The sequence below is a fragment of the Malaclemys terrapin genome, chromosome 19 (assembly GCF_027887155.1).
Source record: "Malaclemys terrapin pileata isolate rMalTer1 chromosome 19, rMalTer1.hap1, whole genome shotgun sequence".
In the NCBI taxonomy this organism is placed as follows: domain Eukaryota; kingdom Metazoa; phylum Chordata; order Testudines; family Emydidae; genus Malaclemys; species Malaclemys terrapin.
The window spans coordinates 773,065-798,347 of NC_071523.1; the positions used below are offsets into that span (position 1 = coordinate 773,065).

The 25,283-nt window shown below is 46.3% G+C and overlaps 1 protein-coding gene across 9 annotated transcripts in view; it reads right to left on the bottom strand.

Moving 5' to 3' along the window:
- The window catches only part of EIF4G3 (eukaryotic translation initiation factor 4 gamma 3), a 390,421-nt gene extending 373,073 nt beyond the window's left edge, over window positions 1-17,348 (bottom strand). For all 9 annotated transcript variants that reach the window (XM_054008991.1, XM_054008989.1, XM_054008988.1 and 6 more), the window contains exon 1: window positions 17,060-17,348. In XM_054008991.1, the coding sequence (XP_053864966.1) occupies window positions 17,060-17,253 (194 nt within the window). In that variant the 5' untranslated portion in view covers window positions 17,254-17,348. The remainder of the gene's footprint in view (window positions 1-17,059) is intronic.
- Window positions 17,349-25,283: the final 7,935 nt, after the last annotated feature.

Consider the following 25,283-nt stretch of genomic DNA (forward strand, 5'->3'; position numbering starts at 1 on the left):
GAACCTCATCAGGTTTTTTTTTGGCCCAATCCTCTAATTTGTCTAGGTCCCTCTGTATCCTATCCCTACCCTCCAGCATATCTACCACTCTTCCTAGTTTAGTGTCATCTGCAAACTTGCTGAGAGTGCAGTCCACGCCATCCTCCAGATCATTAATGAAGATATTGAACAAAACCGGCCCCAGGACTGACCCTTGGGGCACTCTGCTTCATACTGGCTGCCAACTAGACATGGAGACATTGATCACTACCCGTTGAGCCCGACTATCTAGCCAGCTTTCTATCCACCTTATAGTCCATTCATCCAGCCCATACTTCTTTACCTTGCTGGCAAGAATACTGTGGGAGATCGTATCAAAAGCTTTGCTAAAGTCAAGGAATAACACGTCCACTGCTTTCCCCTCATCCACAAACCCAGTTATCTCCTCATAGAAGGCAATTAGATTGGCCAGGCATGACTTGCCCTTGGTGAATCCATGCTGACTGTTCCTGGTCACTTTCCTCTCCTCTAAGTGCTTCAGAATTGATTCCTTGAGGACCTGCTCCATGATTTTTCCAGGAATTGAGGTGAGGCTGACTGGCCTGTAGTTCCCTGGATCCTCCTTCTTCCCTTTTTTAAAGATGGGCACTACATTAGTCTTTTTCCAGTTATCCGGGACCTCCCCCGATCGCCATGAGTTTTCAAAGGTAATGACCTATGGCTCTGCAATCACATCCGCCAACTCCTTCAGCATCCTCAGATGCAGCGCATCCGGCCCCATGGATTTGTGCTCATCCAGCTATTCTAAATAGTCCCAAACCACTTCTTTCTCCACAGAGGGCTGGTCACCTCCTCCCCATACTGTGCTGCCTAGTGCAGTAGTCTGGGAGCTGACCTTGTTCGTGAAGACAGAGGCAAATAAAAGCATTGAGTACATTAGCTTTTTCCACATCCTCAGTCACTAGGTTGCCTCCCCTATTCAGTAAGGGACCCACACTTTCCTTGACCTTCTTGTTGCTAACATACCTGTAGAAACCCTTCTTGTTACTCTTAACATCTCTTGCTAGCTGCAACTCCAAGTGTGATTTGGCCTTCCTGATTTCACTCCTGCATTCCTGAGCAATATTTTTATACTCCTCCCTGGTCATTTGTCCAATCTTCCACTTCTTGTAAGCTTCTTTTTTGCGTTTAAGATCAGCAAGGATTTCACTGTTTAGCCAAGCTGGTCGCCTGCCATATTTACTATTCTTTCTACACATCGGGATGGTTTGGTCCTGCAACTGCAATAAGGATTCTTTAAAATACAGCCAGCTCTCCTGGACTCCTTTCCCCTTCATGTTATTCTCCCAGAGGATCCTGCCCATCAGAAAGGAGATTTAATCCAGATAAGATTTACAGACTGGAAGTAAGGATAAACTGTCTCAAACTGGTTTTTAGCTGAAGTCAGTATTTGGCAATGACACTGCTTTTTTTATACCCTTTAATAAACAAGTGAACTCTTAGATTTCATTACTAATACCTACCTGACCAAGTTGGAGCCAACCAATATGGGCTAAGCACCCCTGCTATTAGCCTGTTTGTAAATATCTTGATCAAATGTTTTGTTGTTAGGGTGTAGTAAATTGCTTATTATTTAGGCTTTTTAGGTATGTTTAGAGCAATTGTATAATACCATTTGAACTTTTAATCATACATTCCTTTATTAAATCTAATTAGTGTCATGGTAATACTCTGTTTAAATAATAATAATTCCAACAGTAATCTTTGTTAGTTCATATATGAAATCTCTCTCTCATTCCCACACACTTTTTTAAAATGTACACAACTTACTTAAAATCAATCACAAGGCTAATTTCTAATCCAAATTTACACTGAAATACATAACCAGATGAGAACTGTATAATTTTACATTTAGTTAGAGCAGATACAGTGTGGGAACAAGTGCCTGGCCCCTCCCAACCTGAACTCTTAAAAGAAGTTGAATCTCCTAGTTTTACCTGCAGTCCTTATGCCTACCTGTAGTAGGCAACTAAGTTATAAGGTTGGAAAACCACTCCAAAATATAGGTGCTCATGCTGCAGTATCTGTAGAAGTAACTCAAAATATTGACAAAGATTCTGAATTTGAACGAGTACATCAACATGTACTTTTGCTCTTCAGCACTGCACTAGAACAGTTTTATTCATTTTATCATACCTAAACATTTTTGATAACGTAGCTGTTGGGTTTTATTGCAACCATTTGCTTTAACACAAATTAAGACTACTGTTAGTTACTTGGGGTCCAGGTCCCTAAAGTGTCGCACATACATTTCAAAATTGCATTCTCCATCTCTATATTGTATCTAAAAATAGTTATCATAAAATCAACTGAATCCAAGTTCTTCAAGCTATGAGGAATTTGAAGTGGGATTCTGATCTGTTGGTGAGAGAGACAAGCTTTCGAGTCACACAGAGCTTCTCCCACCAAAATAGCTACCGCCACTAGTTGGAGGGGTGTTTAATTATGCAGACAGGAGAGCTCTCTCCCATCGGCGTAGAGCAGCTACATGGGAGCCTTACAGCTGCGCCGCTGTAAGGTCTCTAGTGTAGACCTACTCTGTAGTGTAGAGGCTATGTCAGTGTAACTTGTGTCACTCAGGGTGTGAATAAATCGCCCTCCCCCGAGCAACATAAGCCACACCAACATAAGCAAGGTGTGGACAGCGCTATATCAGTGGGAGAGCTTCTCTCACCAACATAGCTTCTGCTGCTTGCGGGGGCTGGAGTAGTTAAGCTGACAGGAGAGCTTTCTCCCATCAGCTAAGGGCAGCTACATTAGAGAGCTTACAACACTGCAGCGGCATTGGTGCAGCTGTGCCACTAAACTCTCTAGTGTAACCATGCTTTAAGACTACACTGTACATCAGTGACAATTTAGCAACCTTCCACATGATCAAGGTAAACATGGGGCAGAGGTGGGAGGGAGGGTTTTGAAGAGTGTACATACACTCTGGTTTCCTGGAATTGAATTTGGTATTGAACGTCTTAAGACAAACTTACAGTCTAAATAGGAGCAGAAAAGAAGGAATGAGAGTTTCTAATTTATCACCCTTTCTAAAGGGTATTTTCAGCATTCTTTCTGAGTTGTAAGCAGGTCTATCAGACCTGAAAACACAATGAAGACAATGAAATAGACTAGGGGGGAACAAAACATTAGCGGATTTACCTTCCAGTAAAAAGTTCAAGATGTCTTAATAATGCAGATTCATTTAAAAAACTGTACATACCTGCTATGTTCACTACAATCACTACAATTACATCATAACTGTCATAAAGGAGACTTGGACAGATCCCCCAACCACACAGAGCCTCCTGGCTGCCCCTCTGCCTAGGGGCCAGACATGGCGGCCACTTCCGGGAGCAGCGCAGGGCCAGGGCAGGCAGGGAGCCTGCCTTAGCCCCGCCACACCACTGACGAGGAGCCACCTCAGGTAAGCGCCACCCAGCCGGAGCCTGCACCCCGAACTCCCTGCCGTACCCTAACTCCCTCCCAGACCCTGCACCCCAACCCCCTGCCCCAGTCCGGAGCCCCCTCCTGCACCCCAAACTCCTCATCCCCAACCCCACCTCAAAGCCTGTACCCCCAGTCGGAACCCTCACCCCCTCCCATACCCCAACCCCCTGCCCCAGCCCGTTCCCATATCCTGAACCCCTTATTTCTGGCCCTACCCAGGAGCCTAGAGGAAGCCCCAAGCCTCCCCTCCCTCCGCTTGCGGGGCTGGAGCCGCAAGCACTGGCTTGCCCCACTGTAGGGGGAAAGTCCAGAGCCTCCGCCCGCGCGCCCCCCCCGCGGCAATGTGTGTGGCCCACGACTGATTTCTTCTGTGCGTCAATGGCCCCTGACAGAAAAATGGTTCCCCAGCCCTACTCTAGATTCTAAAATACAAGCCCGGTAAATTCTGAATTATTACTTGGATCTTAATTATCCTCTTTTCCTAGCAAAAAGGAAAGCACAACCATAACAATTAATTGTGGTTGTTACTAAGATAATTTATAACAACATATTCAAGATGCTAGTATTTACTCAGTCAGTTGCCATAGGATTAGGTGGGATCAATTTACAGTGGCTTCAACCATTCCTTTCAAGGAGAACCCAGAGGACACAAGAGGCAATATCTCATGCTCCCCAAGGTGTTTCACGATTCCATCCCATCATCCTCTTATTTAACAGATTTATGGGGACAGACTTTTGGGCTGCAATACACCCTGTATACCAATACTCAATTCTACAACTCAAATTTCTGTCAAAATATATACACTTCCAAAATTTTACTGTGCAATTCATCTATACCTTTGGCTTCCCTGCAGTCATTAGGCCTCACTGACATTCTTTGATTCCCAGACAGCAGAAGAGTCTTTAAGTGCCTTTTACCATCTTCAGCTAGCCCAGAGATTGCAATCTTTCTGATGCTAACTTTACCAGTTACCCATGCCTTTAACAAATCCTGGCTGGACGCATTCTTCCTGGAACTCTCAAAAACCACCCCTGCCTTAGTTACTGCAGAATGCAGCTGCCCACCTCCCAACTGAGCCAAGCAAACATGTTACACTCAGCACTGGTAAAAGGAAACCGGGATCATGCCATTCAAGGTGTTGGTTAACATTTATAAAATCCTGAACTGCATGAGATCGGACTCTCTCTGACACCACCTCTTGCCATAAGGCTCATTAAGGCAGCTAGCTGCTTTTACTAGAAAGCTTTTGCTGACTACCTCCAGTATTGAAGTCCAGGAGGACAGGCAACAGGACATTCACAATGGAGATCACCCAGCTATAAAATTAACTTTTTTGTACAGTCACAGAGCCTGAATTTGATAAAAATAAAAACATAAATAAAAATTATTTTTTTTAAAGAAGCAGTACAAGGCACACGTATTTATCTAACTATCTTAACTTGAGCCTGAAGCCAAAGGACACTTATCCATTAAGAGGAGACAGGAATTGTTCCCAGCATTTGGCACAAAAAGAAAACGTAACAATTGTTCTTGTTAATTTCTGTACTACATCCAGATACCACTGTGATTGATTCAATATTGTAAACCAGGGGTCGGCAACCTACGGCACGCGTGCCAAACACGGCACGCGAGCCGATTCTGAGTGGCACGCTGCTGCCCACTGAGAGGAGGAGGAGGAAGGCCGGAATGCACCACATTGTGCGATCAAGCAGGAGAGGAGGGAAGCTTGGCTGCCACAGGATCAAGCTTCTGCCTCCTGCCCCCGCAGGGGAGAGCGGTGGGGAGAGGGTCCCAGCCCCCCGCCCCACTCAGCCCTCCCCGGCCACCACTCTCCCCAACGTGGTGCATTCTGGCTCCTCCTCCTCCCAGAGGAGCAGAGCCAAGCGCAGCGTGCTCGCTGCTCCGTAGAGCGGGCAGAGAGAGGTAGGGACGGACCTGGGGGAAGAGGGTGGAACAGGTCATATCCCTCCCAGCCCCTTGCCATGAGCCGCTCAGGGCAGGGGGCTGGGAGCACCTCCACGAGCCAAGCACCCCAGCCTTCTGCCCTGCACCCCCCACACTCATGAGGTCCCACTCTTTCTTAAAGGTAGACCATGCAACCTCAACAACTCAGAGACCACCCCTGGACTGCCGCACTCCAGGTTCACATCATGAGCTCTGTCCAGCTAGTCCAACTGAGATAGACTCTTGCTCAGACACTTTTACACTCTTCAGGGACCAATGCACCTCATCAAGTATTTGTAGCAACACCAGGCAGTCTTTCCAAAACAGAGTAGGGTTTATTAGTTGCCTGGAACACAGCATCACAAAGTCCCTAGGCTAGCATAGAGAAATAAAGGTTAGCATTGGCCTGCTAAACCCAGGGTTGAGAGTTCAATCCTTGAGGGGGCCACTTAAGGATCTGGGGCAAAATCAGTACTTGGTCCTGCTATTGAAGGCAGGGGGCTGGACTCGACCTTTTGGGGTCCCTTGCAGTTCTATGAGATAGGTATATCTCCATATATTTTATCTTATTTTGTATTTATTTATTTTGAGATAGTCCATTCTACTTAAACTAGTGTTCTACCCAGCCAAGCTGCCATGGAATCTCTTTCTGGCTTTTCATCTTTCCCAGGTGAGAGTTCTTCAGTCTCTTCCAAAAGAGAACTCTCATGCCAGCCACCTGACACCTCTCAGTCCACTGTCCCACTCCTGCAGACCCTTGCTGAGTTCATATGTTCTGCCTCCAGAGATTCCAGTGGAAAAGTGCCAGCTGCTCAGTCTTTGGGACTTCCATTGTTTTCACAGCCCCTCCATTGACACTGGTCAGCTTCAGACAGTCCTTTAGTGACCCATTCATTCCACCCACACAGGCATGTGATACCACCTCATGTCACCTGCTCTGCTCCAAGAGTGCTTTTTAACCCTTCTGCACCCACTGGATTAGCAATGTAAAGTACATAGGGAACCTGAGACACGCATAGGCATCATAAAAATATTACATAAAATTTCCCACTTTGTCACAAGTGCAGACCAGGTTAATAACCCCCTCCCCCCCCAACATCTCTGGTTCCAATGCAGTGAAAAAACTCTTTGAAGGCAACTATGACTGGCAATGAACAGTGGACGGTTACCTCACACAGGATTATTATAACCCACTGTACCTTGGGCTGAACGTGAAAGCAAAGCAGAAGCTATAGCTTGTGCACAATGTAGCAGCCCACCTCCTTAAATGCTGCACAATCCTTAAAACCACAGCAACTCCACCCATGTTTTTGATCCTTTCACTGGTTTCCAAGCAACTTCAATCAGCAGTTTAAGGCTTTGGTCATAATCTTCAAAGCCATCAACAGGTAAATAACATCAAGGACTAGAACTTCATCCACTACCCAACCCATCAACTGAACTCTCTGGGACAAGGCTGCTCACAAAACAAGTGAGTACCAAAGATAAAATGTTCTCTGATTAGGAGGGTTAGCTGTGGAACCAGCTCCCAGAGGAGGTCAGACTAATCCCATGCCTGATCTGGCCATCTTTAGACTATGCTCTAAGGCACTCCTCTGGGAGACATCCTTCTCACTGTAATGGAAATTTTTAAAACAATTTATATTATTATATAGGTATATATTTAACCCAAGCAGAGCTTCTATAACCAAGAAAGACTGAAAAGCAGAAAACTCCATGAAGTCTACTAGGAACCCTGCTATATAGATCTAATTTACCAGGGAAACACTTAGCCCTGGTCTATACTAGGAGTTTAGGTCAAATTTAGCAGCGTTAGATCGATTTAACCCGGCACCAGTTCACACAACGAAGCCATTTTTGTCGACTTAAAGGGCTCTTAAAATCAATTTCTGTACTCCTCCCCAACGAGGGGATTAGCGCTGAAATTGACCTTGCTGGGTCGAATTTGGGGTAGTGTGGACGCAATTCGATGGCATGGCCTCTGGGAGCTATCTCGGAATGCTCCATTGTGACTGCTCTGGACAGCACTCTCAACTCAGATGCACTGGCCAGGTAGACAGAAAAAGCCCTGTGAACTTTTGAATTTCATTTCCTATTTGGCCAGCGTGGCGAGCTGATCAGCACAGGTGACCATGCAGTCCCAGAATCTCAAAAGAGCTCCAGCATGGACCAAATGGGAAGTACTGGATCTGATCGCTGTATGGGGAAGAGGAATCCGTGCTATCAGAACTCCATTCCAAAAGACGAAATGCCCAAATATTTGAAACAAATCTCCAAGGGCATAAAGGACAGAGGCTATAACAAGGACCCGCAGCAGTGCACGTGAAACTTAAGGAGCTCAGGCAAGCCTACCAAAGAACCAGAGAGGCAAACAGCCGTGTGCATGGACTCCGTCAATGGATTCTCACACAACAGGAATGTGGATTTTGGGGACGAGGAAGATGAGGAGGAGGAGAAGGTTGAAGATAGCGCACAGCAAGCAAGCAGAGAAACCGTTTTCCCCGACAGCCAGGAACTGTTTATCACCCTGGAGCCAATACCCTCCCAACCCACCCAAGGCGGGCTCCTAGATCTTGAAGGCAGAGAAGGGACCTCAGATGAGTGTATCTTTGTAAATATAACACATGGTTTAAAAGCAGGCATGTTTAATGATTAATTTGCCCTGAAGACTTGGGATGCATTTGCGGCCAGTACAGCTACTGGAAAAGTCTGTTAACGTGTATGGGAATGGGGCGGAAATCCCCCAGGGACATCTCAATGAAGCTGTCCTGGATGTACTCCCAAAGCCTTTGCAAAAGGTTTCTGGGGAGGGCAGCCTTATTCCATCCTCCATGGTAGGACACTTTACCACACCAGGCCAGTAGCACATAGTCTGGAATCATTGCATAACAAAGCATGGCAGCGTATGGTCCTGGTATTTGCTGGCACTCAAGCAACATCCGTTCTTTATCTCTCTGTGTGATCCTCAGGAGAGTGATATCATTCAGGGTCACCTGGTTGAAATAGGGGAATTTTATTAAGGGGACATTCAGAGGTGGCCGTTCCTGCTGGGCTGTTTGCCTGTGGCTGAACAGAAATCATCCCCGCTGTTAGCCACACGGTGGGGGTAGGGGTGAAGCAATCATCCCAAGAATTTGGTGGGGGGAGGGGGCAGTTAGTTGGGTTGGTGCTGCACGCTAAACTGGAAACCACAGCACCTCCTTTTAAATGGCCAACCCATTTTAAATGGCCAACGCAACGGGTGCTCGGTATGAGAAATGAGGGTGCTGCTGTTTGAAACTATTCCCACGTTATGAAGGTTAAAGCCAAAAGACCGTGGCCTGCAAGTCTAATTCTGTTGCTCACCGGCCCTGCGTGTGTGATCTCTCACACCAAACCAGCAGGGTCTCAATATAAGACGCAAAATGCAACCTTGTAAAGAAAGCACACGTGCTATGTAATGTTAACAGCTTGGTTCACCATGAAAGAGTCTACCCATTGTTCTCTAAAACGTGTCTTTTTAAATACTACTCTTCCTTTTTTTTCCCTCCCGCAGCTGCAAATGTTTCAACACTCCCCATATCATCTCCATCCCAGAGGCTAGCAAAGATTAGAAGGCAAAAAAAACTGCACTCGCGATGAAATGTTCTCTGAGCTCATGCAGTCCTCCCACACTGAAAGAGCCCAGCAGAAAGCATAGAGGCAGACACTGTCAGCGTGCAGGAAAGCACAAAATGAATGCGAAGACAGGTGGCAGGATCAAGATGATTGGTGGCGTCAGCGTGATGAGAGGAGGCAGGAAGCAATGCTCAGGCTACTGGAGGATCAAACTGATATTCTCTGGCGTATTGCTGAGGTGCAGGAAAGGCAGCAGGAGCACAGACCGCCGCTGCAGCCTCTGTGTAACCAACCGCCCTCCTCCCCAAGTTCCATATCCTCCTCACCCAGACGCCCAAGAACGCGGTGGGGGGGGCCTCCGGGCACCCAACCACTCCACCCCAGGGGACTGCCGAAGCAACAGAAAGCTGGCATTCAATAAGTTTGAAGGGCAGTGTGGCCTTGTCCTTCCCTCCTCCACCACCCCTCCCAGGCTACCTTTGCAGTTATCCCCCCATTTGTGTGATGAATTAATAAAGAATGCATGAATTTGAAACAATGACTTTATTGCCTCTGCAAGTGGTGATCAAAGGGGGGAGAGGGAAGTAGAGCGAACCAAGGGGGTGGGTTTTCATCAAGGAGAAACAAACAGAACTTTCACACTGTAGCCTGGCCAGTCATGAAACTGGTTTTCAAAGCTTCTCTGATGCGCAGTGCGCCCTGCTGTGCTCTTCTAACCGCCCTGGTGTCTGGCTGCATGTAATCAGCGACCAGATGATTTGCCTCAACCTCCCACCCTGCCATAAACATCTCCCCCAGATACTGTGGAACACACAGTAAGCAGTAATAACTATGGGAATATTGGTTTCACTGAGGTCTAACAAAGTCAGTAAACTGCGCCAGCACGCTTTTAAACGTCCAAGTGCACATTCTACCACCATTCTGCACTTGCTCAGCCTATAGTTGAACAGCTCCTGACTACTATCCAGGGTGCCTGTGTATGGCTTCATGAACCATGGCATTAAGGGGTAGGCTGCGTCCCCAAGGATAACTATAGGCATTTCAACATCCCTAACTGTTATTTTCTGGTCTGGAAAGTAAGTCCCATGCTGCAGCCGTTCACACAGACCAGAGCTCCTAAAGATGCGAGCATCATGTACCTTTCCCGGCCATCCCACGTTGATGTTGGTGAAACATCCCTTGTGATCGACCAGTGCTTGCAGCACCTTGGTGCTCCGGTCCCAAGATAGGGATATGCGTTCCGTCTATCACCCCACCACAGTTAGGGAATCCCATTGCAGCAAAGCCATCCACTATTACCTGCACATTTCCCAGAGTCACTACCCTTGATAGCAGCAGCTCAGCGATCGCATTGGCTCCTTGGATCACAGCAGTCCCCACAGTAGATTTGCCCACTCCAAATTGATTCCCGACTGACCGGTACCTGTCTGGCGTTGCAAGCTTCCAGAGGGCTACTGCCACCAGCTTGTGAACTGTGAGAGCTGCTCTCATCTTGGTATTCTTGCGCTTCAGGGCAGGGGAAAGCAAGTCACAAAGTTCCATGAAAGTGCCCTTACACATGCGAAAGTTTCGCAGCCACTGGGAATTATCCCAGGCCTGCAACACTATGTGGTCCCACCAGTCTGTGCTTGTTTCCCGGGCCCAGAATCAGCATTCCATGGCATGAACATGCCCCATTACCACCATGATGTCCAAATTGCCAGGGCCCGTGCTTTGAGAGAAGTCTGTGTCCATGTCCTCATCACTCTCGTCACCGTGCTGCTGTTGCCTCCTCGCCTGCTGTTGAAATTTCCAGTGCTGCATATGCTGCAGGATAATGTGCATGGTGTTTACAGTGCTCATAACTGCTGCAGTGATCTGAGCGGGCTCCATGCTGCCGTGGTATGGCATCTGCGCGGAAAAAGGCGCGAAACAATTGTCTGCCTTTGCTCTCACGGAGGGAGGGGTGACTGACGACATGGCTTACAGGGTTGGCTTACAGGGAATTAAAATCAACAAAGGGGGCAGTTTTTCATCAAGGAGAAACACACAACTGTCATACCGAAGCCTGGCCAGTCATGAAACTGGTTTTCAAAGCCTCTGTGATGTGCAGCGCACCTTGCTGTGCTCTTCTAATCACAAACAGCCTAGTAAGCAAACAGCGCCAGAGAGCTTTTAAACATCCAAAGGCACATTCTACCACGATTCTGCACTTTCTCAGCCTATAGTTGAACTGCTCCTTACTACTGTCCAGGCTTCATGAGCCATGGGAGCAAGGGGTAGACGCGATCACGCGGTGTTGCCGGCTTGGAGAGCAGCCTGAGGCAAAAGCCTCCAGCTCGTATGATATTCCAGGCAGGACTGAATCTCCATTAGACAAAACTTAAAGAAGAGAATGACCTGGAGTCACTCCCATGTCTGCCCAGGCGCCCCCGACCGCCCTCACCGAGGTCGGCCAGGAGCACCCACAAGATGACGACGATTAACAGTCGTATTGCACCATCTGCCGCCAGCAAGGCAAGGAGATGCTGCTGTGTAGCAATGCAGTACCGCATCTGCCAGCAGCACCCAGGAGATGTACGGTGACAGTGAGCTGAGCGGGCTCCATGCTTGCCGTGGTATGCCATCTGCATGGGTAACCCAGAAAAAACGGCAAGAAACGATTATTTGCTGTTGCTTTCATGGAGGGAGGGGGGCCTGACAACATGTACCCAGAACCACCCACGACAATGTTTTTGTCCCATCAGGCATCGGGAGCTCGACCCAGAATTCGAATGGGCGGCGGAGACTGCGGGAACTGTGGGATAGCTACCCACAGTGCAACGCTCCTAAAGTCGACGCTAGCCTCGGTACTGTGGATGCACTCCGCCGACTTAATGCTCTTGGGGAGGGGGGGGGACCACACACAATCGACTGTATCAAATCGATTTCTAAAAAATCGACTTAATTTCATAGTGTAGACATACCCTTTGCCGCTACAGTAATGGCACTATAACAAAAAATCCTAAAAGTCTCCTCACCAGCCTCATCTATGCTCAAATGCCTGGAGTCTCTTACCACAGAAACAGAATTAAAAAATAAAATATATATAGATATATAGATATATATATAGAGAGAGAGAGAGAGATGTATATATATCTCAATAACCCCATCCCAAAATAAGCTGTAGCTGCCTTGCTACAATAACCCTGAAAATAATCATGCCAAGATATGCCCAGTCTCACTCTGTAACAGTTAAAGTGATAAACTAAGGTCAAGTTTATTGTTGCCTCCTTTGAGACCACCAGCTACCACAAAGTTGGATTGGTTCCAAATACAAACAAGTTTGAAAAAGAAAAAAAAAAAATCCACTCACACCACCACGGAACTCAGGATGGCTGTAATTTGGCTCTAAGGTACAGTATTCAATTAACCCCAAAGAGCCAGCATTATAAACTTTAAGCAAATATGCAATTTTATTAAAGTTCAGTACAAATCAATCCATTTGTCCTTTATAATGCACTATTTGCTGATGTCCAGGCTGGTGCTGGGAAGAAACTGATGATCTAATTATACTGATCAACAAAATTTATTCACAATATATAGACATTTCTTTTAAAGACTCAAAAAGTAGTTTAATTAGCTATATAATAAGATTCCAGGATTGTCACTCTGTGTGACTCTGAAGTCTAGAACATCTGTTGAGTCAGTGTGAAGCAATGGAAAACAGCTACAAGCTTAGCAGAGAGGGGTTTTTTAGATCATCACCAGCTTCAATTATCACTGGGATTTGCAGACTGTCACTGTCCAATATTTACGTTTTCAACCATTTTCTACTTTTTTTACACTTTACAAATGACAGTCGTACAACAGCAAAGTAAAGTACCTAGTAAAGTATAACAATAACATGCCAAAAATTCTCAAGTTTTCAAACACGTTAGAGATGAGTGTACAAGGGTCAGTATGAAAGGAAACACACTCTTTAGTTAATACACATTAGAAGTTCTATTAAGCTGAAATACAAGATCCATGGTGAGCTTGCAGTCTGATGCACACCTTCACGTAAGAAATCTTAGGGCTGGTCTACGCTGAAAAATTACATTGGCATAGCTGCGTCTCTCAGGGAAGTGAAAAATCCACACCCCTGAGAGACACAGCTATGCCAAACTAACCGCTGGTGTAGCCTGCACTAGGTTTTTCCAATAAGGCCAAGCTACCACCTCTCAGGGAGATGAATTAACTACAGGGACAGGAGAACCCCACCCACTGCTGTAGTGAGTGTTTATATTGAAGCACTGCAGCTGCTGTAGCACTTCAACATAGGCACTCGCTACAGTGAAGGAGGGGACTGTTAATCCACCTCCTTGAGAGGCAGCAGCTAGGTCAATGGAAGAACCTAGCACTGTCTACACCAGGGATTAGGTTGGTTTAAATTCTCTCTCAGGGCTGTGGATTTTTCACACCTCAGAGAGATGCAGCTATACTAATGTAACTTTTCAGCATAGACCAACCCTTACTATAGACAAATGGAGTTCAGCTAAATCCAATTTCTTATAGGTAATTTGAAAGCTTAATGCCAGTGCAGAAGAAAGCCAGTGGTCAGTTTAATTCATTTATGTTACGTATTATGTCACTCTGCAGTGATACACATACACACCTTTCAAAGTATTAGTGGGTTTTCCACATTTCAGAGTTAATTTCACTTAGATCCTTTGTTCGATTGGTAACTCTCAAATAGAACATTCTTCATCTGAAAATACAGGTTTGACTTAAGACACATGCTACTACTGGAGCTACAAAATTATTTCAGTAGTTCTTCTTATAGGACACCAATTAACCCTTTACATCATTACACCTTAAGATAGTTTTTCAGAGCTCATCTGTTTTGCAGTAGTCACAAAAATAATTTCCTATTCAACATGCTGGACAACAGAATGGAACCCCATTACAAACATTTCTGTTCTTTACACCTGTCACTATTCAGTTTCACTTTCCTTTTTTAAAAAATCCCCTCTCCTCCCCACACAATCCTTCAGATCATGTCTCACTTTTCATTCTTTTCTGCAAATACACATTGAGTGGATGGACACCAGCTCTCCTCCTATACAGTCCTGTCTATTCTTACAGTTAAAGTGTACAGATAACTATTATTAATTAAATTAACAGAGTATAAGAAATGTTAGAGATGCATATATATATTTCTGAAGGCACAAGGACACAGAACTAACCTTTTAAGCTCAATTTCAGCTTTGCAAAACTGATTCAGATCCTCAACACTACTATCAACGTATAGCATACTAACCATTTGCATCAACAAATAAATAAATCCCTTTACTGTGTTGGGAGCAAACAAGGACCTTGCCATATGCAGTTCACCCCATGCTGCCAGGAAGACACTTGCTGCTGTAACTTATCTGCTGTAAGGTAATACTCTCTTGATGTCATAAAAACATTAAAAAACAAACAGCACTAAAAATAAAAATGCATTTCAGTAAGTTTCTAATGAACTACCCTCCAAAAAATACTCTCCAAAAATATTCACAATGACATTACAATTTATACTAGGTAACAGCCTTCATTTACTATTTACATACACTTCCAGATTTCAGAGAAAACTATCTGGGACATCTACATTTATTTAAGGAAAAATGGAAGAGAGAATGGAGCATGTGTGTATATATTACAAAGGCAGTTTATATAGCTTTAAAGGTTGGGGCATTGTATTAAGTAAAAAAGTCTTCATAACAGAATCAAGTCACTAAAATAAATAATAAAATCCAACCATATCATTGGTCCTCCTCTAGATTTAGACAGGTTAAATTCACCTTATTTACCTTGCACTTCTCTTTCTTTTAGGTCTCTTGTTCTTAGAGCCTAGTCACTTTCATGTGATGTGACATGCTGCAGCATCACTACTGGCTCCTTTATGACAGAATCAACCATTCTTGCTGTGAACCCTTCAGGCTCCCTTCTAGGATTAATTCACTCTCCTCCCTCACACACACAAAATGCCTTTGGTCAAATAGCACCACAGAATTTACCAAATGTGATGGCATTTTCCAGTTTTAGCCTCAAAAGTATATGCCAATCTTGCAAGCTACACTAAACTAGCATTCTCTGAAGTTGGAAATCCCGCAAAGACTCTTTTAATGATTACTTTAAAAGAAAATGCTTTTGAAACTCTAGCACCCTCATCCATTCAGGCAAGCAGAAACCATTTAACTGTCAAGACACAAAAAAGTATTGTATAACAAGTGGAAAGTTTAAAACAAAAAAAAAACCTATTCAGACAACCCAGCACCTTGCTGGATAGACCTTCAGCTGAGCACTGACTTTGTATGTAAAAGCCAGGCAGCTAGCTAGCTAACTTTCCCACCACAACATTTGGCACATCGCTTAAAACTAAGCAAGTTCCCCGAGCAATAGTTTCACGTATCACTGCCATGCTTACTTAGGAAAAAACATACAAGTCATTCTCACTATTCAGTAAGTTCTTTTAAAAATTGCAGCATATTACAAGCTAGCCAAAAATACTAGGAAAAAGGTAGAGTTCGCCCTCCAGTTACCACTCTTAAGTCTCTAAAGACTTCACTTTGACCCAAACAGATCTGTATCAGCAGTCCCCTGATTTAAAAAAATATTTGTGGTTAGCAGCAAGAATGACTCTAGAAGCTCAAGAAAACAGCGGGCCTAACAGATTATGAAAGGCCTTGATTTTCTCACCTCAAAATGAAAGTAAGAGCAGTAAACTTATTATACGCTGTATAAGAAATATGTTCTTTGTGTACACATTATACAGCTCTTAGCTTGACCTCCTTATAAAAATATTCTGCATTTCCTTATTTAAAAAATAAGCATTAGCAATGACACAAAGCAAAACTAACACTTCTGGCTGAAACCACCAATACAGTCATCTTAGTGCATGAAACATACTGTTAGGTTAACATATTGATGGACTTATCATTTCACCTCCACTGATTTTCAATGGGGATCTCTCTTCATACCCTCCCAAAAGTCACTGAAAAAAAAAAATCAACAACTTTTCAGGGATGCTGTCCAACACTAGAAACATAAAACATGTATGGATATACATACACAAACACACTACCCTCCTGCTGATCTCGGCAGTATTTACCTCCAGACTTCAGGCCCAGTTGCAGAGCATTAAAGACCTTTAAAACATTTATTGAAAGAAACACTGGCCTTTCCTTAAAGCACTGACATTTTTGGTGGGTTTCTTATCGAAAATTTCCTCTTCCCACCACAAGCGGCTTTACAGATAAAGGTGCCTAGTGTGACATTTCCACATTAGATTAATTTCCACTACAAATAATAATCATAATTTTAAAAATCCACAATTCACACTAGCCAGGGAGCTGGGCTCTCTCTTCACCTTATTTTAAAAAACAAAACAAAAAACCCCACTTACCTCAACATGACCCTATATACTTCACTGCACAACTGACATTTATTATTTGCACTACTTCTACTTTGAGGGCAAAGTTTGTAGCCATCCCTACTTCCTCACTTGAAGGGGATGAAGCCCCATTAGCTCTCTCCATGAAGAGATGGGTATAGCTCACACTACATTCTCTATTTAAAGTAGAGGGGGCTATGACCCCTTCTCACAATACCACTATCAGTAGGTGTAATTCCCCAGTTCTCTAGATATGAAAAAATATAGGCCCCTCACCACCACTATAGCAGTAGGGGATAAAAGCTCCCATCCCTCCCACAAAAATAAGTGCATGCAACCCCATCTGCACAAGCAAGGGTGAAACCTCCACTCTATACATACATACAGAGCCCCCTCAGCCCCCCTCCTCTCCACGAAAAAGGGGGTTCAGCTCTCATTCCTTATATACTTTCGGGTACACCCCAACCCTGAAGGAAGCCCCACTTACGTATATAAATTAGGGATTGCAGTTCCCGTCCCCTGTGAGTAGGGACTTGCCCCCATACCTGGCTATATTGGGGGGCGCGGCCTCTGCACACCCTCCTCCCTGTGGGGGCTCAGCTCCCCCCACCCACCCCTCCCTATGGGGGGGCTCAGCCCGGAAGGGGGCTGGCCGGTGTAAAGGATACTGTTGGGGCGGTTGGGTCTGTAAGGCCCTGATGTTGGGGTGAGGAGGCGGCGGCGCCACCGTTGCCGCCGCCGGGTGAGGGGGAGCCGGGGGGAGAGGCGGCCCCGCTGCCGCCGCCCCGCTCCCGGGGCCGGTCCCCGCCGCCGCTGCAGCCGCTGAGCCGGGCTTCAGAGCCGCTTTCTGCGGTAAACTCATCGCAAAGGGCAGCCACCACCCCCCAGTGCGGGGAGCGGGGCTGGGGGGAGCCGGGCCGAAGGAGCGGGGAGCGGGCCGGGGGACAGCCCGGCGGGCCAGCACCACCGGCCGGTCTCCGTGACAACGCGCCTCCGGGAGGGCTGGGGCGGGGAGAGGGGCCGGCGGGGGCCGCTCAAGCCGTGCTGCTCATGGGCCGCCGGCGGCAGGGAGTCTCGGTCCCCCTCCCCGGGGGAAGCGACGCCCTTCGCGGTGGCGGTTCTCGGGCGATTCCGGCGGATTTTCCTCACTGAAGTAGCGGAGCATCAAACATGGCGCTGCGGCCGCCTTCAGCAGTCCGGCAGGACGGACGCTCGGGCGCCTTCGGACCACTCCGGAGCCGCTCGACCCTGACGCGTTCGGAAAGCTTCGTACCTTTCCGGAGCCGCTCGGCCTCAGGACTTTCGAAAAACTTCGGCTCCTTCCGGAGATCCTCGGCTCCGCCGTTCTCGGGAAACTTCGGGTCACTCCGCTGATCCTTAGCTAGTTTCAGAGTAACAGCCGTGTTAGTCTGTATCCGCAAAAAGAAGAACAGGAGTACTTGTGGCACCTTAGAGACTAACAACTCTTCGGGCAATTTTGGAAAGATTGAATGTGGGATTCGGGCGTCGAGCTCGGATCGTTTCGGAGATCCTCGGGAAAGGAATGTGCGCTGCTTCGGAAACGTTCGGCCCTACGGCCGAGAGGGGCTCGGATCGCTTCGTGAACACTCGGCTGTTCGGAAAGATTCGAGAAGTCCCCAGCAGAGGAGTGGAGGTGGGCTCTCCTCTCCCTCTCACTTAGAGACCTGGGGAAATCGATAGAAACCCAACCTTGGACTGTTCCCTAACTGGGGTCCCCACACAGCAGGGCCCTTCCTCCCTCTACAACTCAGTTCCAACCAGCCCCTCTTTTCTCCCTACAGCTGGGCCCTAACCCAGCCCCCCTTCCACTCTGCACCTGAGCCTCTTATCCCCCCCACCCAACCAACCAGTGCCCCATCCACCCCACAGCTGGGCCCTTTCTCCCCCTACAGCTGGGCTTCAACCACCCCCATGTCCAGCCCCACAACTGGGCCCCTTGTTCCCCTATAGCTGGGCCCCAACCAGTCCCCCATCCAGCACCACAACTGGACCCCTTCTTCATCCACAGTTGGGACACTTCCACCTCACAGCTGCATCCTCTCTCCCCCCACAGCTGAGCCCCAAACAGCCCCCTATTCCCCCACATCTGGGCCCCAACCAACTCCCCTTCCAGCCCCACAGCTGGGCCCCTTCTTCCTCCACAGCTCGACACCTACTAGTCCCCCTTCCAGCACCACAACTGGAACCCTTCTTCCTATACAGCATGGCCCCAACCAGCCCCCTTTCCACCTCACAGATGGGCCCCTTCTTCCCCTCTGCTGGGTCCCAGTCAGCTACACCATCAACACCACAGCTGGGCTCCTTCTCTCCATATATCTAGGCCCAAACCAACATACGCTTGCTGCTTCCGGGAGCCACCTGAGGCAACCGCTGCCTGGAGTCCACATCCTGAGCCCCCTCCCGCACTCAAACTCCCTCCCGGAGTTCGCACCCCCTCCCACACCCCAACTCCCCAGCCCAGAGCTGCCTCCCACACCTTGAACCCCTCATTTCTGGCCCCACCCCAGAGCCCTTACTCCCTCACTCACCCCAACCCCCTGCCCCAGTCTGGTGAAAGTGGGAGACAGCAAGCCGACAGAGGGAGGGTGAATGGAGGCAGGGCCTCAGAGAAGGGGTGGGGTGGGAAGAAGGGTCCCAGTTGCGGGGTGGATGTTTATGGATCAATGTCCTTACATAGGGCCATCCCTAGCCATTTTGGTGCCCTACGCAGCCCCTGCCCCAGGCCACCCCCCGGCCCCAGCCTGCTCAGCTCTGCTCCCCTGGCTCCCAGCCTTCGGGGGCAGAAGGAACCACCCCCCAGCACTTGCCGGCGGTGCGGCTGGGAGCCAGGTCGCAAGTGCAGGTCCAACCCCTGCAGCCCTCCTCAGGGGAGTGGGGACGGGGCTGGGGTGGAGCAGGGGTGGGGGCTTTGGTGAAGGGGTGGAGTGGGGGCGGGGCTGGGGCAGAGCAGGGGCAGGAAGAGGCTGGGCTGGGGCAATCAGGGGTGGGAGCCATGGGGAAGAGGCGGAGCAGGGGCTGGAGTAGTACGCTGCTGTGCAGGGCACCAGGAAATGTGGTGCTCCAAATTCCCTGGTGCCCTATGCAGCTGCGTACTTTGCATATGGGTAGGGACAGCCCTGTCCTTACAGATAAAGCATAAGATGGGATGCTAGTTGGTGTCTGCTACAGACCACCAAATCACAGAGTGACTGGCTCTTTACACTCCTATCTATAATGTGTAGGGAAAAAACTGTATGATCAGGGGAGAGTTCAATTTTAATGACTTGTGCTGGAGATCTCATGGTGCCAGTACTAAAACCATCCTTGGAATTTCTAAACATAGTAGATGACAATTTCCTAACTCAAAAAGTGTTGCAGCCAAGATGGGAAATTCTATATTAGATCTTGCCCTAATAGATAGAGGAACTAAAAGTTAAGGATAACTTAGGTATAAGTGATCATGACTTGATCATATTTATAGATCAGAATAAAATCCAGGCCAAATCAGCTGGGAGGAAGAATTTAATCACAATATGTAAATGATAAGTGGGAATCACTGAAGAACACCTTACTAGGTGCCCAAAAAGCCACAATTGAGAAAGAAAGCTATGCTGTTTAAAAAACTGAACTGATTTAGAAGGGAAGTGAAGGCAGCTTATGTATATATATATATAAGCAGAAGAAAGGGGAAGTTGATAGTAATGAATATATATCAGAAGTTAAGAATCGTAAAAGTTTGATAAGAGAAACCAAGGGACACAAGGAGAAATCTATGGCCAGCAGAGTTAAGGACAATAAAGAGTTTATTAAATATATTAAGAACAAAAATAACCTAGACAATGGTATTGGTCCATTACTAGATGGAAATGGTAGATTTATTAATAACAATGCAGAAATGCCAGAGATTTTCAATAAATATTTCTGTTCTATGTTTGGGGAAAAAACAAATGATGCAGTCTCATCATGTGGTGATGATAACGCTCTTTCCATTCAACTAGTATCTCTGGAAGATGGTAAACAGAAGCTTTTAAAGTTAGATTTTAAAAAAAATTGATTTTTAAATCAGCAGGTCCAGATAACTTGCATCCAAGAGTTTTAAAAGAACTGGCTTAGGTGCTCACTGGTCCGCTAATGATGATTTTCAATAAGTCTTGGAGCACTGGGGAAGTTTCAGAATACTGGAAGAGAGATAATGTTGTGCCAATTTTTTAAATGGGTAAATGGGATGATCTGGGTAATTATAGGTCTATCAGCCTGACATCGATCCCAGGCAAGATAATGGAGTGGCAACAGGACTTGATTAATAATGAACTAAAGGATGGTAACATAATTAATGCAAATCAACCTGGGTTTATGGAAAATAGATCCTGTCAAACTAACTTGATATCTTTTTTTATGAGATCACAAGTTTGGTAGAAAACGTAATAGTGTTGATGTGATATACTTAGACTTCTGTAAGGCATTTGACTTGGGGCTGCATGGCATTTTGATTACAAAATTAGAATGCTATAAAATTAACATGTCATATATAAAATGGATTAAAAACTGGCCAACTGATAGGTCTCAAAATGAAACTGAACAGGGAATTATCATTGAGCAAGGCTGTTTCAAGAGGGGATCCCAGGGGGATCAGTTCTAGGCCCTATACTATTTAACATTTTTATCACTGACCTGGAAGAAAACATAAAATCATCACTTATAAAGTTTGGAGATGACACAAAAATTGGGGAAGTGGTAAATAATGAAGAGGACAGGTCATTGATACAGAATGATCTGGATCACTTGGTAAACTGGGTGCAAACGAACAATAAGCATTTTAATATGGCTAAATGTAAATGTATACACATGGAAACAGAGAATGTGGGCCAAATTTACAAGACAGGGGACTCTATCCTGGGAAGCAGTGACTCTGAAAATAATTTGGGGCTTGTGGTGGATAATCAGCTGAACATGAGCTCCTAGTTCAACGCTGTGGCCAAAAGAGTTAATGCAATCCTAGGATGCATAAACGGGAATCTTGAGTAGCAACAGAGATGTTATTTTACCTCTGTATTTGGCACTGGTACAACCACTGCTGGAATACTGTGTCCTGTTCTGCTGTCCACAATTCAGGAAGGATATTAATTAATTGGAGACAGTTCAGAGAAGAGCAATAAGAAAATGGTTAAAATATTAGAAAACATTCCTTGAAGTGATAAACTCAAATAATTCAATCTATTTAGCTTAACAAAGAGAAGGTTAAGAAGTGACTTGATTATGGTCTATAAGTACTTACATGGGGAACAGAACAGAACAAGGAGCATTGACAGAACAAGGAGCAATGGTCTCAAGTTGCAGTGGAGGAGGTCCAGGTTGGATATTAGGAAAAACTATTTCACTAGGAGGGTGGTGAAACACTGGAATGCGTTACCTAGGGAGGTGGTGGAGTCTCCATCCTTGGAGGTTTTTAAGGCCCGGCTTGACAAAGCCCTGGCTGGGATGATTTAGTTGGGAATTGGTCCTGCTTTGAGCAGGGGGTTGGACTAGATGACCTCTTGAGGTCCCTTCCAACCCTGATATTCTATGATTCTATGAACAAATATCTAATAATGGGCTCTTCAGTGTAACAGAGAAGGGTATATAAAGATAGAATGGCTGGGACTTGAAGGTAGACAAATTCAGACTGTTTTTAAGATGTACATTTGTAACGGTGAAAGTAATTATTGGAACAATTTACCAAGCACTGATAATTTTAAAATCGAGATTGGATATTTTTCTAAAAGGTCTGCTCTAGCAATTATTGTGAAGAAGTTCTATGGCCTGTGCTGTATAGGAAATCAGACTAGATGGCTTAGAATCTATAAGGCACCTGTGGAATTCCCTTTAGCTTCAGGAAATGAAATTAAATTAATAGGCAGCAGGTTTAAAACAAAAGGAAGTATTTTTTCACACAATGCACAGTCAACTTGTGGAACTCCTTGCCAGAGGATGTTGTGAAGGCCAAGACTATAACAGGGTTCAAAAAAGGACTAGATAAGTTCATGGAGGATAAGTCCATCAATGGCTATTAGCCAGGATGGATAGGGATGGTGCCAGCAGATCGAGGAACGTGATCGTTCCCCTTTATTCGACATTGGTGAGGCCTCATCTGGAATACTGTGTCCAGTTTTGGGCCCCACACTACAAGAAGGATGTGGAAAAATTGGAAAGAGTCCAGCGGAGAGCAACAAAAATGATTAGGGGTCTGGAGCACATGACTTATGAGGAGAGGCTGAGAGAACTGGGATTGTTTAGTCTCCAGAAGAGAAGAATGAGGGGGGATTTGATAGCAGCCTTCAACTACCTGAAGGGGGGTTCCAAAGAGGATGGAGCTCGGCTGTTCTCAGTGGTGGCAGATGACAGAACAAGGAGCAATGGTCTCAAGTTGCGGTGGGGGAGGTCCAGGTTGGATATCAGGAAAAACTATTTCACTAGGAGGGTGGTGAAACACTGGAATGCGTTACCTAGGGAGGTGGTGGAGTCTCCTTCCTTGGAGGTTTTTAAGGCCCGGCTTGACAAAGCCCTGGCTGGGATGATTTAGCTGGGAATTGGTCCTGCTTTGAGCAGGGGGTTGGACTAGATGACCTCTTGAGGTCCCTTCCAACTCTGATATTCTATGATTCTATGATTCTATGGTGTCCCTAGCCTCTGTTTGCCAGAAGCTGGGAATGGGTGACAGGGGGTGGATCACTTGATAATTACCTGTTCTGTTCATTCCCTGTGGGGCACATAGCATTGGCCACTGTCGGAAGATAGGATACTGGGCTAGATGGATCTTTGGTCTGACCCAATATGGCCGTTCTTAAGTGGAGAGGGAAGTGGAGGCTCTACAGGAATATAATTGGAGCCACAATTTCTAAAGTCTGTCTCTGGTTATAGCAAAGCTATGCTTATGCTTCAAGTCATCCTGTATGAAAGCTGACTTCATTATATGCAGGTTTGAGCAAGCTGTATATATGAGACATGAACATAAACATGCATGTAAAATATTCAGAAGATATGCAGAGAGCTTGGAAGTAGACTAGAGTCCATTTTTTCTTAATAGCGAACAGTTTATTACATGTGTGAAGCCATGCCATTGTCATACCCTGTCCCCATACAACCCTCCTTCACCTTTCCCCACACCAACCAGCCTGTTATTCCTTACCCTATAATGGACCTCCAGGGAAAAAAATTCATAACATTAAAATGAATGGAGATATCCCATCTCCTAGAACTGGAAGGGACCTCAAAAGGTCATTTGAGTCCAGCCCCCTGCCTTCACTAGCAGGACCAAGAACTAATTTTGCCCCAGATCCCTAAGTGGCCCCCTCAAGGATTGAACTCACAACCCTGGGTTTAGCAGGCCAATGTGCAAACCACTGAGCTATCCCTCCCCCCCATAAGTTACTGTATGATTACAAGGAGTGTGGCTTGTGGTGCAAACTACAAACTAGTAGAAATTTGATAAGGTAAAAATCAGCGTGCCTCTGCCTCTGTCCATTTCACAGCCACCTGGCAGTCAAGGAACATCCCAAGGAAACATGGAGCCAGGGGTGGGAGGTTCTGTTTTGGAGGGACAGGGAGAGATACAGTACAGTTCACCGTACCTTTCTGGAGCAGTCCTGGGCTCAAGATAACTTTGTGAAATTGCAGTGTCTCTCCTGAGTTTCCCTTTCTCTTCTGGGGCCCAGAGAGGGAGAGAGGGTGAGGACAGGTACTTGTATCTGGTGGTGTGGGCCCTGCCTAAGGGCTCCAGGCACCATTTGAGCCTTCCTCTCTCCACTGTGAGATAACAGAGCTAATTTAGACTCAACTGAAAGTCTTGTTACACGCTGAGAGCTAAAATTGCTAATACCTAGGTTTAAGTATTAGATCTGCTTTGGGGTGGTATTTCTGATGCAAGAAACTGACCAGTGTGTACCAGCAGTGAGGCTCCCCCACTAAGAGCTGAAATCACTGAGAGCTGTGTTAAGCGGTGAGCCCTGAAGACATCTCACTGAGCGGCCAGCAAGGTGGCTGGTGGAGAGGCGTGGCCAGCAGGGCAGCTGACAGAGAAGGCCAGAGCAGAGCCCCGCAGAGAGGGGTGACGAGTGAGTTCCCTAGCAGCGGAGTGAGTAAGGGGCCTCCTTACCCCTGCTCCATCCAGGATAGGAGGTGAACTCTGCAGATGCACCTCTGAACTCTGGCTCTGCATTGTCCAAGGACAACAACTGTGAGTGAGGTGCAGAGAAGGGACAGGTACATTAAAGGGACTTTGGGGTTGCTGGACTTAAGAAGCTGAGGGGAAAAGGACACTGTCCAACTTACTTGAGGGTCGGTTTTTTGCTCATGATTTATGTTTATGAGTCCTGTTTGGGGTGTTTCCCCAAATTAATAACGAGTTACTTCCCTCCTTTTAATAAAAGTTTTATTGCCTCTGAGAGGCACCCAGGACGTGGTGTGTAATTCTCCCAGGTCACTGGGTGGGGGCTCGAGTCGGTTTTGTGTTGTATTGTTGAAAAGGAACCCTAGATATTGAACCTGGCCCTTGTTGCTGCCAACTCTGATTGACAGAAGGGTTACATTAGTAACGCTGCAGCGTCTCTCCCTCCATCTTTTCACAGCTGGCAGGCAATCACACAGGCAGGGCTCAGGGACAGCCAGAGGCAGGGTGGTTCAAATCGCCTCTTGGATCAAAGCTCTCTACCCTAGCTCAGGATTTTGTCAGTTTCCATTGTTACTTTCTCCCAATCGTGGAAGTTTATTCTAGCAAATTTTTCATGCAGCATGAACTCAAGATAGTCCTTCAGGTTCACCTGAAGTGCAAATCTGATATGGCCACATTGCTAACTCGCCAAACCCATCCATTCACTGATATGTTGTGTGATTACCATTCTCATAAAAATTAACCTG